At 35.6% G+C, this 19,103-nt stretch overlaps 1 protein-coding gene across 2 annotated transcripts in view; it reads left to right on the forward strand.

Annotated features, from left to right (window-relative positions):
- The window catches only part of NUDT3 (nudix hydrolase 3), a 64,984-nt gene that overhangs the window by 36,085 nt on the left and 9,796 nt on the right, over positions 1 to 19,103 (forward strand). For both annotated transcript variants that reach the window (XM_031965039.1, XM_031965040.1), the window contains 2 exons: positions 15,511 to 15,555; positions 17,907 to 17,991. In XM_031965039.1, the coding sequence (XP_031820899.1) occupies positions 15,511 to 15,555; positions 17,907 to 17,991 (130 nt within the window). The remainder of the gene's footprint in view (positions 1 to 15,510; positions 15,556 to 17,906; positions 17,992 to 19,103) is intronic.

Genomic DNA, 19,103 nt, shown 5'->3' on the forward strand with positions numbered 1-19,103 from the left:
TTTTGTTGTTAACATAGAAATACTGATGACTTATGAATATTTTGTGTCCTACAACTTTGCTAAAGTTGTTAATTTATTTCTAGTAGTATTTTAGTTGTTTCTCTAGGCCTCTCTATACCATCATATCACCTGCAAAGAGTAATAATTTTGTTTGCTCATTTAAGATAATTTCTTTTTTAAATTAAAGCTTTCTGTTTTCAAAATACATGGATAAAATGCATTTGTTGTCTTTCTCATTTTTCTTTAATTTGATTTTTCTTGTGCAGCACATTATTTGTGGAAATATGCACGTTTAATATAATTGATCATTTGCCCACTGTGGGAGAGGATGGGGGGAGGAAGGAGAGGAAAAAACACAGGGTTTTGTAGGGGTGAATATTGAAAATTATCCATATGTGTATTTTTTAAATGTTTGATTTTTAAAATCCTTAAAATCCTTTTTGAGCTCTTCCATGACTTAAAGCCTTTTTGAGGCTTTGTATAATTTTTACTTTATTGTCTTCATTTTCTTATTGTTTGCTTATTTCCCAGCCTATTTCTTTACTTTTAATTCTATGCTCAAGTGGGGTTCTGTTTCTGGAATGGAGAGAGCATTGTCCCAAGCTTCATTTTTTAATGTAACTGTTTTTAGAGGTAATTCTGGGGACTTATAAGTTTTTGGCTCTTGCAGTGTGGTATGATCCAGAAAGAAGTGTTTACTGCTTTCCAATACCATTCATTTCTTTGTGAGTCACAAGCTCTGCTATGCTAGTATTCCTCCTTACCCAGAACTATGACCCACATTGATTATAAGCAGTGGAAAAATGTAATGTTCTGGTTGGAGATAAAGAGAGATAAAGTCTAAAAATCTTTATTGTCTCTTTCAGTCTTGTCTCCTTGTCTGGGGCCCGGGCTAGCTTTTTGCAGGCCCTCAGGAATGGGCCTTGGTTTCTGTGGAGGAGGCACGAAGGTCTCTTTCTGGAAGTCTGTGCTCCAGCCTCCAGTCCTCTTTCTTCTTCAGTCTGTCTCCAAGTCCTATTTGATCCCCCTCTAGGTCTGACTTTGACCTCTTAAGTATTAATCTTATTACAATTAAATCCATTCATCATATTGAATCTATGCCATCATTATATCACTAGAGAACTATTAATCACTGTGCTAAACTAGATAATCATTGTATAGATAATAAGATAACATCAAATAGATAACTAATTCTACTGACTTAATACCTTGTGAGAATCCTTGTTTCTGGCCCATTACAGAAGAGTCCTGCTTCTGGTGCCAGTAAAGGGAGACCCCTTGTAAGTCTCCTTCTGATACATTGTCTGACATCTTTACCATCTGTGAGCTGAGAGGTCTGGAAACTGCCACTGCTGCCACTGATTGAGTTGCTCTGAAGCTTGCTCCTGTTTTTCTGGGGCTTGCCTGGTCTGTGCTGGCACAGCATGTGTTGGTTTGCATTCCCTTCTCATCCTTGTGCAACGGACTTTTCCTGCCAACTTTCACTCACTGTCTATGTGGGTCCTGCTTCTACAGAATTTGTTTAGAGTTGATATTTAAAGGTATTTAGAAAGGCTTAGGTGTAATGCTAGAGAAACTGAGGCAATATAGAGATTAGAGTTTTTAATAATTTGAGAGGGAAAGATTGTGCTGGGGGCATGTTGCCCCCAGAGCTGATGTCTCAAAACATCCAGCAGTGAATGTGAGTTTCCCATGAAATATATACAAGTGGCTGTGAACAACCAGTATAGACTAAGGCAGAATGGATCATCAATCCAGTTCTGACAGGTTAGGGGGTGAGACCATAAATTCTTGATAACTTAGGAGAAGTTAGGAACCAGGAAATCTGATCTCTCCCTTATCTTGAGTTTATACATTTACAATTTATAACTAACGTAACCAGCTCTAAGTTATATCATTCCTAATGATCAGGAGGGCATGGGTTGCAACTAGGGGGATTGAGGCAAAACAATTCAGGGAAAGTTAGACAGGACAATGAAAGGGAACTGTGGCAAAACATAGGGAAGACTGAAAAGCAAATCCTTGAGTTCAGTCCATAATCTTGGTTTTGTCTCCCTTCCTGTACACCTCTTCTTTCCCCTTGGCCTGGTTTTTATCCAATAACTTTTCACATACTTGATAGTTAACTTAGTGGTTTACTTAGAAATTAGAATCTATGCTCTTGGAGAATTGATTTGATGACTAATTACATATTACAACTCACTATTAAGAACTAACATTATTGGAATGATAATCGGCCTTCTGCCACATAAAGTGAATACAGAGGAATATTTTCTATTGGACCTAAAATATTAATTTGTATTCATCTAAGATAATTTAAGAAGAATTTTCACTTTTATTTTTCAGGCAGTAAAATAAACAATCTTAGCTAGACACAACTACAAAATTTAACTTGAAGTTTTAGAACTATGATAGGATTTGAGTTAAATTTTTCCCCTGTTCTCCCCCTCTTGACTTGCCTTGTGAAACTTACAATTTATTTGATTTCAAGAAATATCTGGCCAGAGGAGTAACCTGCCTGGACCAAAGAGAGTCTTGTGGAATAAAAAAAAATCCATCATTCCCCAATATCAAATCCAAATATCTGTCAGATGTAATAGTGATACCTACATTGACCTGCATACAGTAATCATGTGATATGTAAAAATAGCCTTGTCAGGGGTTGTTGTCTGTATTAGTATTCTGAAAAGAGGGATTGAAGATTGGATGTGGGATAAATGGAAGTTGTGTAAGAAATGTACTTCTGTATGGAATTAGGCTGCAAAGATTATTGAAGTAAGCTGTAATCTTAAGGCTTTTACTTGAAAACAATTACTTTTTATTTATTGTAGATACCTTGAACCCTATTTTAGAAGTACATTTTTTGAAGAATCAAGACACTACCTAATTTTTTCTAATGATTGTTCTTATATAGAGGAAGAACTGAGGAAGTAGTGCTTCCATAACTGATTGAATTTCCACTTTTTAAGCAGCTACTCTATTCTATTCATCCCTGTCTTTGTTCATCTTAATTTAAGGGAGTTGGATCCTTAAAGGTCCCCTTTGTCTAGGTTCTTTAAGAAATGAAAGCTAATGAAGACATAATAACAATTCACATTTATGTAGGGATTTAAATTTTACAAAGTACTTTATTCATAACAATCGTGTGAGTTAGGTAATATAGATAATATTTCTTCTATTTGCAGATTAGCAAACTGAAAACCATAACTTAATACTTCAGTGTTTCCCAGTGAAAAGAACCAGAGTTTTAAACTTGGGCCTGCCATTTAGTCTTTGTGATCTTAAGAGAATTCTTTTAATTTTTTTCGATTCAGGTTTCTAATCTTGTAAAGAAGTAGCCTGTTTTAGAAGACGTTTGGGTACGCATAACTCCTTGTTTGTATATGGCACTGAATTATGAAAAGCCCTAAATCTGGATTGGGGGGGGGAGGGAATACTTTTGGAGGGTAATTCTTTGATTTACCCATAAGGATCTTTTAAATAACAATTTCCAGCTATAACTCATAATTGTCTCAGGTGTTACTCGGCCATCTTATGTAAGCCATTGAACAATCTAGTGACTTAAAGTCATTGCCTCACAGAAATTTTAAAATTGAGATATCCAGGTGAAGCTTTCTCAAGAAGCCTAAGTCACCATGATGAGGTCTAAATTTGGGGGTTCCTGGTCAGGGAACCAAATGATGAGATTAGATTCATGGAACCAAAATGAGATTAGTGATCCTGTCGTTCAGGGAGTTAAATGATGAGGTTAGTGGCAGATTCGGAGTTCAGGGAACCAAATGAAGAGGTTTGGCTCCCTGAATCTCTTTGGGATTCAGCGCATGGGTAGGGAGTTTTGGGGAATTCACTTCTGGCAGTGCAGAGATCCTTTGTAAAGAAATTTACAAACCCGAAAAGCTAGATTGATAAAAATAAGTTTATTATTGGCACTGGGAAGTCAGCCTTTGCTGTGCATGAAATAGAAAGGCTGAGTTCCTTAGAGGCAAGGTCCCAACAGAGAGATATAAAGTTTCGTTAGGGAAGTGGGTGAGGATAAAGAGAGGGTAATTATGAAAGAGAATATCATCCTAGCGGGCAAAGGCTTGCTGTGCCAGGAAAAGAGATTCCTTTGCATATTAGGTACTTTGTAAGGAGAGGGTTTAAGATTGGCTCTTTTATAATAGAAGCTTTTGGCTACAAGCTGAGGGGCAGTTCTTGATGGGCTGGGTACCCTTGAGCTGAATTTGAATAGAATTGAATGAGTCTTAAATTCAATAGGAAGCTTAATCATTAGTGAGCATTATCAATGGGGGTGGTGCCTGTCAGAATCTTTTACAGAGGCCAGGATTCAGGGAGAATCTCCTTCAGGGAGTTTTGGAGAGTTTCGGGGTCCCTTCTTCAGCTGGATCCCTTTTCCCAGAGCCAGAAGATCAGGTCTTGGGCCCAGGTTGCAGGAAGTCTAGGCCGAGAGGTCTAGACCAAGACCCTAGGTCAGTGACAGGAAGTCACATGACCCACAGGAAGCAGATCATTGGTCAATGATGGTTACTTCCTTTTAGTCCATCCAGTGAAATGACTTGGGTCTTTTGCTATTTAACTTATCTTTATTGCTTCAGGCTTGTCAGGTTGACAAGCATGTGTTGGGAGCAGGGATGCTTCTCAGATGTGCTTGGGCCTTTCCCTGCAGGGAATAAATAAATGCTTTCTCTTTGTATATGAAGATGTTTCTGATTAGCTAATTTAGGGAATGGGGTCTAGGATCCCTCCCACAAAATATCTAGTCTAATCCCTTTGCTATACAGATTGGTGAAAGTGATTTACCTAAGTCTTAAAATTTGACAAAATCGGGGTAAGAATTGCAAATCTCTTCCTAATTTATACTCATACTCTTTCTACCATGTCAGACGGCACTCTGTTGATGATGAATATAGAAGTAACAAATGTAGGGATAAGCTACACAAAAATTCTGTATCAGTGCTTCATAATTAAGTAACTATTATACCCTTTAGTTTTAGGATGTGTTGCCATTGTGTGTTTTTAATTTTAGGTCCCTTTTTAATGGTTTTAACCTATTTGGAATACTGAAATTTTTTTTAATATAGTTTCTCAACTTCTCCAAAGAAAAGATAACTTCTGTTTCCTATAAATCTCTTTCCACACTTCTTCCTCTCTTTCCCTCCCCTTCCCCATAATGTATACTACTGGCTTTGTTCTTAAGCAGTGTAAGTGTGGAGGTACAGTTGAGAAAAAGTATTTGATTGTGTCTGGAGATAATTTGGGCATGTTCTGGCCACTTGACTTGGGAGTGGAGAATTGGCTTTCCAAATTGGTTTTGCCTGCCAGTTTATTTCTCTTGTGCAATAATAAACATCACTGGTTAATTCATGGATATTCATGGAGTATAACCTAGTTGTTAGTTGGCTCTGGACAAGCTACTATTTCCAGTAGTAGGGGGAAAGCAATTTAAATAATTCATGTGACTTAGTCTCTTTGGAGCAGGACTTGAAAGAAAGAATGTAATTGTGTAATTATGAGAAATAATGGCATAAGGAATATTATATGGGGATATGTATTGAATGTAAGGAGAAATGGTGTATGATAATTAACAAGCAATGAAATAAAAGTACAGTTCTGTGAGGCATCCTGTTTCAGTTAAGTATCTTCTATTTAAGGTTTGTTGTTTTAAATCTCTTGTACTATTAACAGATATTCAAGTAGCTACTATTTACATAATTCCAAAGGTGTGTTTTTAAATTGATTTTAACACATTTGAATAAACATTTACACATTTGAATAAATAAATGTTACATTACTGTCTTATGTGATCTAAGAGGTTAGTTCCATTTAACTTTAAACTTTATTTTGACTTTGCTTAGCCATACATTTTTATTTAAAACTTTTTATTTTTTCAAAACATATGCATGGACAATTCTTCAGTATTAGCCCTTGCAAAATCCTACGTTCCAATTTCCCCCCTTCCCTCACACCCTTCCCTAGGTGGCAAATAGTCCAATATATGTTAAACATGGTAAAAATATATATTAAATCCAACATAAGCATACATATTTATACAATTATCATGCTGCACAGGAGAAAACGTGAAGCAAAAACAAATGCAAGCAAGCAACAACAAAAAGAGTGGAAATGCTATGCTGTGAACCACACTCAGTTCCCATAGTCCTCTCTCTGGGTGTAGATGGCTCTAATCATCTGTTTGAATCATGTCATTGTTGAAGAGAGCTATGTCCATCAGAATTGATAATGGTATAATCTTGCTGTGCCATGTACAATGATCTCCTGGTTCTACTTATTTCAGTTTGAACTAATGTCCATGTAAGTCTCTCCAGGTCTCCCTGAAATCATCCTGTTGGTCTTTTTTTTTTTTTTTTTTACAAAACAATAATACTCTATAACATGCATATACCATAGTCACAAATCTGCCCCAAACAATCTTGATTCATTAAATATTCATCTGAATTAAAGTATTGATCTGCTTGAGAAAAATGCCCCTTGACATAATTTAAGACTATTTAATTGCTTTGGTAAATACTATTTTATTTTTTCCAATTACATGTAAAGATAGTTGTCAGCATTCATTTTTTATAAGTTTTTGAGTTTAGAAATTTATAAGAACACAAGCCAATTGATATGTTGTCAAAGTATGTGAGCATGTAGTTTTCAGAAGAAAAAATTAAAGCCATTTTTAGTCATGTTTTTAAAAATGCTCTAAATTAGAGAAATGCAAATTGACAATCCTGAGGTACAACTACATACCTCTCAGGTTGGGTAAGATGACAGGAAAAGATAATGATAAGTGTTGGAGGATATGTGGAAAAACTGGGACACTGACACATTTTTGGTAGAATTGTGGACTCATCCAACCATTCTGGAGAGCAGTTTTGAACTGTGCCCAAAGGGCTATCAAATCTTTGATCTCCTGAGTTCAGTGGAAAAGTCTCTGTGACCCAGAAATTAGCGTGAGTACAAAAATAGATAAGAAGGAAACTTTGTTAAGGGCTAAACTAAAATAGGACAGATGTTTAGAAAGGAGCCTTCTCCACTCAAAGGAAAATGTGTCAAAAGCTTAGTTAAACTAATAAAAAACCAAGGTTTGATTTATAACTTGGATGCAGATCATTGAACTCTTCAAAATATTAAAATACACATCTGCTTGGTTCTCTAAGGAAAAAGAATTAGATCCAGATGAGTGGAAATTAGTAGGAGAGCAACTATGAATATTACAGTAAAGGCCCCGATTCAATTCCTAAAGAAACACTCTATGCATATAATTTAATACAATTGGCTTTAAGGAATTACTAAGGAAAAAGAAGAAAGAGCAGGAGGGGGAGGATACTGACAAACTAGGTAAAAATGATGAAGAATTAAGACAAGAATGGAGTTAAATACAGTTCTGAAATTATTTCTTCACAGCAGGAGCCATTAGGGCATTCCCCATTCCCTGACCTACCCTCCTTCCCAATTAACCCTTCATGGATAGAGGGAGGAAGGGGGAGGGCAGTGACACAATCAGCACCACCTATGAAGCATCCTATGACAAAATTACAAAAGGCACTAGTTAAAGCTAAAAAAGGACAAAATATATCTGATTTACAAATAAATGCATACACTGTAAGAGTTTGACTCTTCAGGTCAACAAAGAAGATATATTCCTTTTGATCTGGAAAATAACCAAAGATTTGAAAAAGGGTTGCACTCTTTATGGGGCTACATCATCTTATGTTAAGATGATATTAGAGAATTTGGCTTATGAAATTTTAACCCCTAATGATTGGAAATCTATACCAAGGACATGTTTACAGACTGAAAGTCAGTTCAGAGTATGGTGAAGTATGTAGAATACAAGCCCAATGAAATAGGCAAACTGGAGTTAATATACAAATCACCTTTGACCAACTAGCAGGTAAAGGTCAGTATACAGACATTTCAGTACAAATTACCCTTTGATAGCATAAAAATCCTTATTTTAAGTACAAGAGTTCTGGCCCATAACATTGATCCATCAGTGTGTCTATGTGGAGCCTGTGTCCCAAAGAGATCATTAAAAAAGGGGAAAGAACCAACATATGCAAAAAATATTTCTAGCAGCCCTTTTTGTAGTGGCAAGGAACTGGAAACTGAGTGGATGTCCATCAATTGGGGAATGACTAAATAAAGTTGTGGTATATGAATGTTATGGAGTATTAGTGTTATTTAACAAACTATCAACAGGATGATTTCAGAAAGTCCTGGAAAGACTTAACATGAACTGATATTAAGTGAATTGAGTAGAACCAAAAGAACATTATACATTGTAATGTGTTGATCAACTGTGATGGATTTGGCTCTTTTCAAGGATGAGGTGATTCAAACCAATTCCAATAAACTAGTGATGGAGAGAGCCATTTGCATCCAGAGAGAGGACTGTGGTGACTGAATGTGGTTCACAACCTAGTATTTTCACCATTGTTGTTTGCTTGCTTGCTTGGTATTTTTTAAAAATTTTTTTCACATAAAGAGTGACCAAAATGTAGAGAATTGCACATCTTTAACTTATATTGGATTGCTTGCTATCTAGGGTGGAAGGGAAGGGAGGGAGAAAAATATGGAACACAAGGTTTTGCAAAGGTGAATGTTGAAAACTATCTTTGTATGTATTTTGAAAAATAAAAAGCTATTATAAAATTTTTTTTGAGGTTTTAATATTTTTCCTCTCTCCTTTCTAAAACATCTCTCCTCCCCAAGATGACAAGCAATCTGATACAGGTTATATATGTGCAATCTGTAAGACTGTTTGAAATAACACAGAAATCTTGAACAACTAAAAGCTCACAATATATAAATATGATTTTGAGCTAACCTTCTACTCTATCAAATAGAATTGTAGTTACTTGATCTCCTAAACCACTCAATTTCTTCCCAGATCACTTCCCTCCCCTGATCAATACAATAATCCTTTCAGGGGTTGGAGGAAACTTTGATTTTAATTGGACCCCAGAGACTTTTTCTAAATTTGGTTAACACCTTTAATTCATTTTCCAGGGCCTTAAATTTTGTTCTTGTCCTAAATATACTTTCTCAAAGAGTAATCTGGAAGGGATTTCAGACTATAGAAATAGTTCTTTATATTTTTATTTGAATGGAAAAAAGTTTTAGTATGCAGTAGGAAAAGAGAAGGCATCCAAAACAGACATAGCCTTGGAAAATTCTGAGGACAAGAGCAAAGGAAATTAAGCAGGTGCTGTGGAACAAATAAGAGGACCATCAGTGGAGAGCAGTGTAATGAAAACCTAGAAGACTTTCTATATGAAGTCATCACCAGTTGCCAAGTTCCACAACATATCATTTCCATACCCTTCTCACCACTCACTGCAACCATCCTAGTTCAGGCCCCTGTCACTTCTCACCTGGCTTGTTATATGGTCCATTACATGACCTGTTATATGCTTCTTTGCACTATTTATTTTGGGCCCAGTTAGATGAATATCATAAATCACTGTTGAGAAAAGGACTTTAGTTTTGGTGAGTTGGAAGGCACTTACAACTTTGGAAAGGCATGTTCAATTGAAGTAGAAAGTGGGAAGCTTGAACATTAGTGAGATGAGGAGTAATGGAAGCAATAATTGTAAATGGCTTTCTCATGGATTTATGCTTTTAAGAAGTGGAGAGATTCACCAGCCCTGAAGTCAGGAGAAACTGAATTCAAATCTGGCCTCAGACACTTAATACTTCCTGCCTGTGTGACCCTGGGCAAACCACTTAACCCCAATTGCCTCAGCAAAAAAAGAAAAAAGGGAGGCGATTTAGGGCAGTAGCAGAAATAGTTGGGTCAAATAAGAATTTTTAAGAATAGGGAAGACTTGCTGGAAAACTTGGTAGACTTGGGATCACGGATGTATGTGGAAAGAGGAGTCTGCCTTAACTAGGAGAAAGGCCACCACTTTATATGAGACCATAATAAAGTAAGAACTAGCTAGCTGAAAATAGAATGAAGGAGGTAGTAGAGAAAGAATGACATCAAGTGAATAGGAGGGAGAACAACGTTGTTTCCTGAATGGTCTCAATTTCTTCCATGAAGTATGAAGACAAATCTTCAGTCAACAGGTAATGAAGATTTTATGAGAAGCTTGAGGAAAGAATGGGACAATTGCTGTGAGATATTGAATCTGTGGAATGCTTTCTGGTTTCCTTAACATAGATTACTTAAATTTGCAATGGCCCAGTCAAAACATTTTTTAATTTCCTCCACCAGCTCCATTCAGAAGTATGTGAATTAGGTGCAAAGGAGAGCAATTGAATGGGAGTTGTCTGGGAAAGGTGTGCTCCTCCCAGTGTTTGACCCTCCCCCTCCCCAAGAGGGACTGAGTTTATATCAGGGACCTCCCAAAAGTAAAAGGGGACACAATTTACATAATTTTCACCAATGAAAATAGGTTTCCCAAGGGATTGGAGGGCATTCTTTCCCAGGTGGGTAGCTTGGTGTCAATCAAAAAGAAATTTCCATTGGCTGACCTCTGGGATTAGTTGGTGGGAGGGTGTTTGAAACCGCTCAGAAGGAGAAAGAGTATGTGTGCATCTGCCCACTTGTTTTGATACCTTTGCTTATATCTGCTACAAATGACTGCTCTGACTGCTGTCTATGAAAAAATTCTGGAAGAGAAAAGTGAAAAGATAGAATCCCTAAACACTTAAGCAAAAATAATCTATTGCTCGAGGATAATATGATTTCTCTAGGGGGCTATTATACTTCTTTGAGAAGATAAAAGATGAAGTTGAAATAAGAGACATAATTTTCACTTTTGATGAGGTTCTTTGTTGGGATGTTTGATGTTTTGGGAAAAGAAGATCATATAAAGACAGGGTTACTTCTATATGAATAAATTTAAAAACTTTAGAAGTAGAACAAAATATTTCAGGGTAAAACTATATTTTTGAGATGATTATTGCTTTAAAACTAAGAGGTATATCTGAGAGTCATCTCAGTCTGCTACCTGATTATCTTTATCATTCCAAAAAAAAAAAAAATTAAGCATTATCAAGAATACCAGTGATGGATGCCCATAACTTGGAGAATGGCTGAATAAGCTTTGGAATATAAATGTTATGGAATAGTATTTTTCTATAAGAAACAATCAGCAAAATGATTCCAGAGAGGCCTCTAGAGACTTATATGAATTGATGCTAAGTGAAATGAATGGAATCAGGAGATCATTGTATATGACAACAGCAAGATTATAGGATAATAAATTCTGATAGACATGGCTCTTTTCAACAATGAGATGAGCCAGGCCAGTTCCAATGGTCTTGTGATGCAGAGTCATCTATACCCAGAGAGAGGACTGTGGGAATTGAGTGTGGATCACAGCATAAGCATTTTCACTCTTTTTGTTGTTTGCTTGCATTTTGTTTTCTCTTTTTTTTTTTCCTTTTCGATCTGATTTTTCTTGTGCAGTATGATAATCGTGGAAATATGTATAGAAGAATTGCACATGTTTGGGTTACTTGCTGCCTAAGGGAGGGGGCAGGGGAAAAGGAGGGGAAAATTTGGAACACAAAGTTTTGCAGGGGTGAATGTTGAAAATTATGCATATGTTTTGAAAATAAAAAAACTTTAATAGTAATTTTTTTAAAAGGAATACCAATGAAAATCTGATAGGAAACATGTCACACACAGCTTTAGTTTGGTCATACTTGAATGTTGGGCACAAGTCTAATTGTACACCTTAAATAAGACAGGTGGTTGGAGAATGCCAGTTAAAATAATCAGTGTGGTGGGAAGCTGATATATAGGTTGAAAGAACAAGAATTTGACCTCGCTTCTCACATTGACTCAGTTGGCAAATTCTGTCAATTCTATTTCCATATCTCATTTCCATCTTTTTTTTTCCAATCACATTGCAACCTAGTTAGAACCCCATCTCTTCTCACCTGCCCTATTATAATACCTTTTATCTACCTCTGATCTATCCTCAGCTTCTTGATGTTCCTTTCTCCACATACTTTATTGTTGTGTTGCTCTACTGCTGATGTTATCACATGTGCCTCTTCAAAATCCGTTTGTGATTTTTTTGGCCAAGATACTGGAGTCATTTGACATTTTCTTTTCTAATTCTAATGTATTCACTTCAGGCTAAAATATGTGAGTATGTGTGCACATATTTTGTCTCCACCAGAAGAATATAGTTGTATTTCTTTACCTTCTTGTATCCCAAGCAGTGACTAATACTTAAATATTTGTTTTATTTATAGCACCTTGTATTTCACTACAAATATATACCACAGTTATAGCTTTTCCCTAATGATGAGCATCTTTGCAATTTCTAGTTCTTTTGCTACCACAAAAGAGTTGTAATATATAACATATAGGTTCTTTTCCTTTTTCCCTAATCATTTTTGGAAATAGACCAAATAGTGGTATTACTGAATCAAAGAGTATGGGAATTTTAATAACTCTTTGGGCAGTAATTCTGGATTCTTCTTCAAAATGGGTAGATAATTTCACAATTCTAACAGTAATAAATTAGTGTCTCAATTTCTCCACATCCTCTCATTTTCCCTTTTATTATTTTAGCCAATCTGGTAGGTGTAAAATTATATCTCAAGAAGGTTTTAATCTATGTTCTCTGACCAGCATTTTATATGACTGAATTGTTTTTGATTTCTTGAATTGAAAAATTGCCTGTTCTTACCCTTTGATCATTTATTGATTGGGGAATGACTTGTATTATTATAGATTTCACAGAGTTCTTTATATATTTTAGATATGAGACCTTTATCTTAAAACTGTCTATAAAAATTGTCCCCCTATTTTCTGCTTCCCTTCTAAACTTTATATTTGTGTATATTTGTTGTTTTTTTAAAAATCAGATATATTTAGCATTTTAAAGCTTTTATGGTCAAGTCTTTCACAATCCTTAGAGTTAAGTAATGGTAGTGTTGGTGCCTGTATTTTACAGAAAATTGAGATTTAGAGACTTAAATGACTTGCCCATGGTCACATAACTAATATATCAGATTGGTATCCAGTGCTCTTTTCTGTCATACCAAGCTATTTCTTCTTAACTATATAATATAGAGGGCTGGAACTCTGAATCAGATGAGAGCACTTAAGGCTACCTATTTGATGTGAGATAATGGCTCTATTAGCATATTTGGATGATGGCTCTCCTCACCTTTGGTGCTTGCTGAATGTTTGGTAGTAAGATAATCTTAGACAAAGATTGGAGGGTAGAGAGAAAGAAGTGAGAGGCACTTGGCAGCAGGATGAGGAAGAGAGAGGCTGGTGATTCTAGACTCCAGAATTTGGCAAGCCGAGTGGCAGCTTGGCTGCCTCCTTCACTTCTCCCCCTAAAGACCAACGATTTTGATTTATACTGACTCTGGCTGACCTGGCTCTCCAGGGAACTAGCCTGTATTTTACAATATATAGGTTATAAAACCTGGTCTATATTTTTGTTTATTCTTCTTAGCTGTCATTAGATGGGACAAATATTGGCAAAAATTAGTTCACGTAAAAACACTTAAGTTGACAAGTCAGTCATTTATTTTTACATTTATTTAATACTTACTATGTACCAGGCACTGATAAATGCTGGATTACCAAAAAAAAAAAAAAAAAAAAAAAGGTAAAAGATAAGTTGGGACCCCGAAATGCTTACTCAGTCTAAAAAAGGGAGATGACACATAAAAAGAAGCTGTAAAGGGAGAATATGATGAAAACCTAGTGGTGACTGCTCTGGACATCATCCTTAAATGGAGTATCAGTGGGAGATACCCTCCATCTCACTAATCAAGGGAAAGGAGGGACCTTGGGTAGGAGCTACTAAAACTACATTATTAAGAGTTTGATGGCCAGAATAAGTGAAATAGGTCTATGTACTATATTTATCCTGTTTAGGCCATATCTGAAGTGTTATGTCCTGTTGATATTATATTTTATGTGAAATATTGATTGGTTAAGGGATTACATCATCACTTATATTTATTTAGCACTTTAAAGTATAGTAAGTAATTTATTGGGCTTTTAAAACCCTTCATAAACTGGCCCTCTCAGATCTTTCTAGTCTTAATCTTCTAATGTCATATTTTGCTCTACATATCCTATAATCCAGTGACATTAGTTTCCTTGCTATTTATTCCTTGAATAAAATACTCCAGTCTTTTCTGCAGTTCACACAGAGTATTTTCACTGACCCAAACCTTTTTCATCTTATCTTCCCACCTTCAAGTCAATTAAAGTCTTGCCCCCTCTGCAGGAGACCTTTCCCGGCTTCCTTAATTTTAGCGCTTTTTGAAAAGGGAAAAGGATCTATATGTACAAAAATATTTATAGAAGGCATTTTTGTGGTGGCAAAGAATTGGAAATTGAGGGGATGCCCATCAATTGGGGAATGGATGACCAAGATGTGCTGTATGATCATGATGGAACACTGTTATGGTATAAGAAAGAATGAATTTTCCTTTCAGAAAAACTTGGGAACACTTATATGAACTGATATAAGGTAAAGTGATCAGAACTAGAAGAATATTGTGCAAGTTAACAGCAAATTATATGATAATTGACTGTGAATGACTTAGTTTTTCTGTTCAGTACAAGGAATGGTCTGAAACAATCTACAAGACTTCTGAAAAATACTATCCACCTTCAGAGAGAGAACTGATGTAGTGTGGCTGCAGAATGAATCTTTTTTTTTTTTTTTAACTTTATTTTTCTTGCTTTTCTTTTTCAAAATGGCTAATGTGAAAATGGCATAGTCATTTAATGATTGTCTTCTCAATGAGTTGGGGAGGAATGAGAGCAGGAGTGAGAGAGAATTTGGAAGTCAGTTTTTCAAACATGAATGATAAAAATAATTTGGGGGTGTGGGAAAATTTTTGTTGCCTCTGAGACTCTTTCATATTTATCCTGTTTATATCTGTTTGCATGCAGATTTTTGGATTCTGGGCTCCTTTTTTATTAATAATATCTTCCATTCTGTTTCTCCACTGAATAAATAAAAGACCCCTCCTTAGATAGCCTGATGCCTACCAGTCTTTATATTTCTGTCTGTGTCCCTTCTTCCCTTTTCTACTCTCTCTCTCCTCCACTTGCCTTCCTCTTTCTCTGTCTCTCTTGTTCTTCTATCAGCTTTAGTTTTACTGCAGGTTAGGAATGTGGCAATTCAAATGTGTACCTACCATATAAATTTGCTGTACTGTGGAAATAATCCAAAAAGCCATTGGTTTTATCTTGAACTCTTAGATTACATTGCTAGCTTTTGCTAGCTTTTGGCAGGGGCAAGGAAAGGGCTAGAGTATATTTATAAATAGGATTTAGTTGAGCTGATGTTTTTTCATGGGAGAGGAACTGGTAGTACCTTTGTCCAGCATGATCTCAACCTTGGTCCATTCATGACAGACACTGAGACCTGCTACAGTTCTGTAGACAAAAAAAGCTATCTGAGCTTAACTCTTTTCTTTTCATGTAATTTAACGTGAAGACAGCTTGATAGAGCACCAAAGTATTAACACTTTATTTTCTTTTCTCTTATTCAGGCTGGAGTGAAAGGGACATTGGGAAGATTGGTAGGCATTTTTGAGGTAAGTTAAATCTTTTAACTTCTTCCAAATTGTTGGGAAATTGATACATGTATGTATGTATGTATATATGTATATACTTGAAAAAATGCAGTGTGACAAAAACTAGGAAGACTAGGAAAAAGTTTGGTAGAAATTAATGTTAGATCACAACTTCATATCCTGTACCAAAATGTACTTTAAATGTAGACATAAAAGGTTACATCATAACCAAATTAGAAGAACAAGAAAGAATGTAGTTTTTTGGATCTGTACGTTGGGAACTCTTGTTAATGACCAAACAAACACAGAGAGCATCACAAAAGATAAAATGGACAATTTTGCTATTTAACAAGTAACATTAGGAGGAAAAAAGTAGATAGTTTAAGGGATGGGAATCTTTGTAGAATGTTTCTTTTATAAATGGCAAGGAACTGATTTTAATTTATAAGATAGACCCATTCCCCACAAGATGAATGGTTAAAGAATATAAACAATTTTCAAAACAGAATCAAATTTAAACTATTTAATAGCTATATGGGGGAAGAAATGCCCCAGATGCTGCTAATAGAGAAAAGCAATTTAAAACAACTCTGAGGTTTTATTTTAAACTCATCAAAATTGACCAAAAAAGGGAAACTTAATGGAAGGCATTGCTGGAAGATCTGTGAACTGGTCCATCCATTCTTGAAAGCAATTTGCATAAAGTCTCAGTCACTAAACTGTCACCTAGAGATGTCATTCCTATGTGAGTATCTAATGAGTGGTTTTAAAACATGTTGATAACTTGCATTGCTTCTTTTATTTTTTATATTTATTCACATATACTTTTATTTAAAGCCAGGACCAGGGATAGGCAACACCTGTAGTGTAACATGCAGAGGATATAATGGTAGCCCTTTTAAAACATAAAAGAAATAAGTGCACATGCCTTTATTGCATTGCTTCTTTTAAAAACTGTTCGTGTCCTTTGATTATTTCTTGGAGAATTACTTTTGTTCTTAGACAAATTTGAAACTGTTTCTTATAAGTTTGAATATTGGACTTTGATTTGAGAAATTTTTTTCAAAGATATCATTTGGAATTTATCTTGTTTTGTGAAGTGAGATGTTCACCTAACCCTAGTTTCTGCCACAATGCAGTTTTTCTTGTTATTTCATTACTCATTGTTTAGGGTCATTGGGTTTATTAAATACTGTGCTCTGATATTCATTTTCTTCTGAATAATGAGTTATTTTTAAGTAGGATTGTTATCCCCATTCAGGTATCATCTCTTTTGAAATATTTGATGTCTAGTAGAATTGAACTGTAAAGTAAGTAAAGCAAGAGCAGTGGAAAAATAGAGGAAATAGTTCAATTCAATTAGCAAGCTTTTCTTCTGTTTGCAAAACATCATGCTAGACCCTGGAAATACAAGTCTCTGTCATCAAGGAGTATAAATTTATTGGGGAGGTGGGGCAGGGGTGGGGAAACAACAGGAATCATTCATTGTACAGGTAAATATTAATACTTAATAATTTGAGAAGAGAGACCATCAGTGACTAAAGACTTCAGCTAGGTTTTTTTTTTTTTATTAGCAGATGGTCTCTGAGCTGAGCCTTGAAGAAAGCTTAGAATTCCAAGAAGTAGAATTGAGTAGGGGGTTTGTTGAAGGTACAAGAAACAGCCTGTGTACAGGCACAAAATGGGAAAATAAAATACTATTTTGGGAAATAAAATAGCAGGTATGCCAATTTGAGAGACAGTGTATCTCAGAGCTTAATGAAGGCACAAAATAGTCTTGTGGTTCAAGAGACTTAGGGCCATACCTGGACAATATTCAACAAGTATTTATCTATTCTTTGCTTAAAGATTTCTAATGATCCATGCATCCCTCTACTTTCTAACGTATAGCCTATTCCATATGCTTTTGGAGATCTGCACAATATCCTAGTTATCATCCTAAGCATAATCTACCTTTCCTTAATGACGAAGAAGAAACAGAATGTGTTGAGGTGAAACTGGCCCAGAAAGAATAAAGGAATAAGAAAACATCTGAATGATGAAGTCAATAAGAAAAATAACCTTTAATGTACCCTCTAAGTCCACTATCTCTGATCATTTTTGGCATTAACTTCATTCTTTTAGCCTAGTATTTCATCTGAGTTTTTCAGGTGGCAGTCCATCAAAGTGGGGGAAATGTGATCCAAGGTAGCTTAGTAGCTAAATGGCTTACCTTATATTCTCTTGAAACCTATTTTAAATAGACTCTGTAATTTTAAAGAAGATTTTTAAGAAAGTAAAAGAAGAATCCTTCTGTTAAAGTGCACTAAACAGAGTTACGTGAGCTGTCTGATAGAAGATGTTTCTCTGTTCATTTCCCCTTTCCTCTTCAGAATCAGGAAAGGAAGCACAGAACATATGTCTATGTGCTTATTGTCACAGAAGTGTTGGAAGACTGGGAGGACTCAGTTAATATTGGTAAGTTATTCATACTATTGGATGTTTAGGGAGGATTCTCTAAGAAATGGCACGAGGTGTCCCTTGTATTTTTATCTCATCTCAAAAGTTTCATGAATTATTTTTAGAAAATAATAGGAAAGTTGTTTTTTAAAAAAAAAAAAAAAAAAAAAGGATGGGAGAGGAAAACATAATAAACCTTTGAACTTGAGAGTGAGAATTTTAGAATTTATTTTAAATAAATTAAAATTCCCTCCTATATTCTCAGAGCTGTCAGCAAAAAAACAAACAAAAACCACTATTTATATTGTTTAACTTGTGCCAAAACTTCTTTTTTTTTTAACCATAAAACTAAAGTGTAAGAAATGAAATAAGCAATTCCATAACATAAGAATATACATTTTAACTAGGTATGTTCCCAAGATTCATTCCTAGGACTCACTTTTTTAATCTCCACACCCTTTTCCTGCTAATCCTATCAACTCCATGGGCTCACCTATCATCTCTATGCAGAATGACACCCCCCCCCCCCCCCCCCTTCTCCCTCCTCCCATCTCTATTTCCATCCTGTTGTTTTTTTCTCCAAGCTTCAACCCTGGTTCATCAGTACACATTCAACATGTTCAGTGTGGGGATCATTATCTAAGAGTACCACCTTCCTTTACAAATCTACTTTTTATGTCAGCTTCACATTCAAATGTATCCCTCTCCTCTCCCCTGTCTACTGTGCCATTGTTTTACAATAAATAATTTTTAAAAATGAAGAAAATTCAGTTCAGCAAAACTATTGCACTGCAAGTTAGACACAATTGGTCTTCCACTTTTGCAAAGAAGGGAAAAGGGTTCATTTTCTCTGCTTTTGTCCTGAGTTAAATTTGGACATGGAAGATAGGTAGTTTAGTGTATAGAGTGCCAAGCCTAGAGTCGGGAAGATCTGAATTCAACTTTGATCTTAGAGACGTAAGTTAGGTGATCCTGGACAACCCACTTAATCTCTTATTTACCTCCACTGGAGGAGAAAATTACAAAATCACTTCAGTATCTTTGCAAGAAAACTCCATGGACGGTATTGGCATAGTATAGTCTCTGGGAGATGTCTTTTTGTAAAAAGTCAGAATTCTGTAGGTGAGCAA

The sequence above is a fragment of the Sarcophilus harrisii genome, chromosome 4 (assembly GCF_902635505.1).
Source record: "Sarcophilus harrisii chromosome 4, mSarHar1.11, whole genome shotgun sequence".
Classification (NCBI taxonomy): domain Eukaryota; kingdom Metazoa; phylum Chordata; class Mammalia; order Dasyuromorphia; family Dasyuridae; genus Sarcophilus; species Sarcophilus harrisii.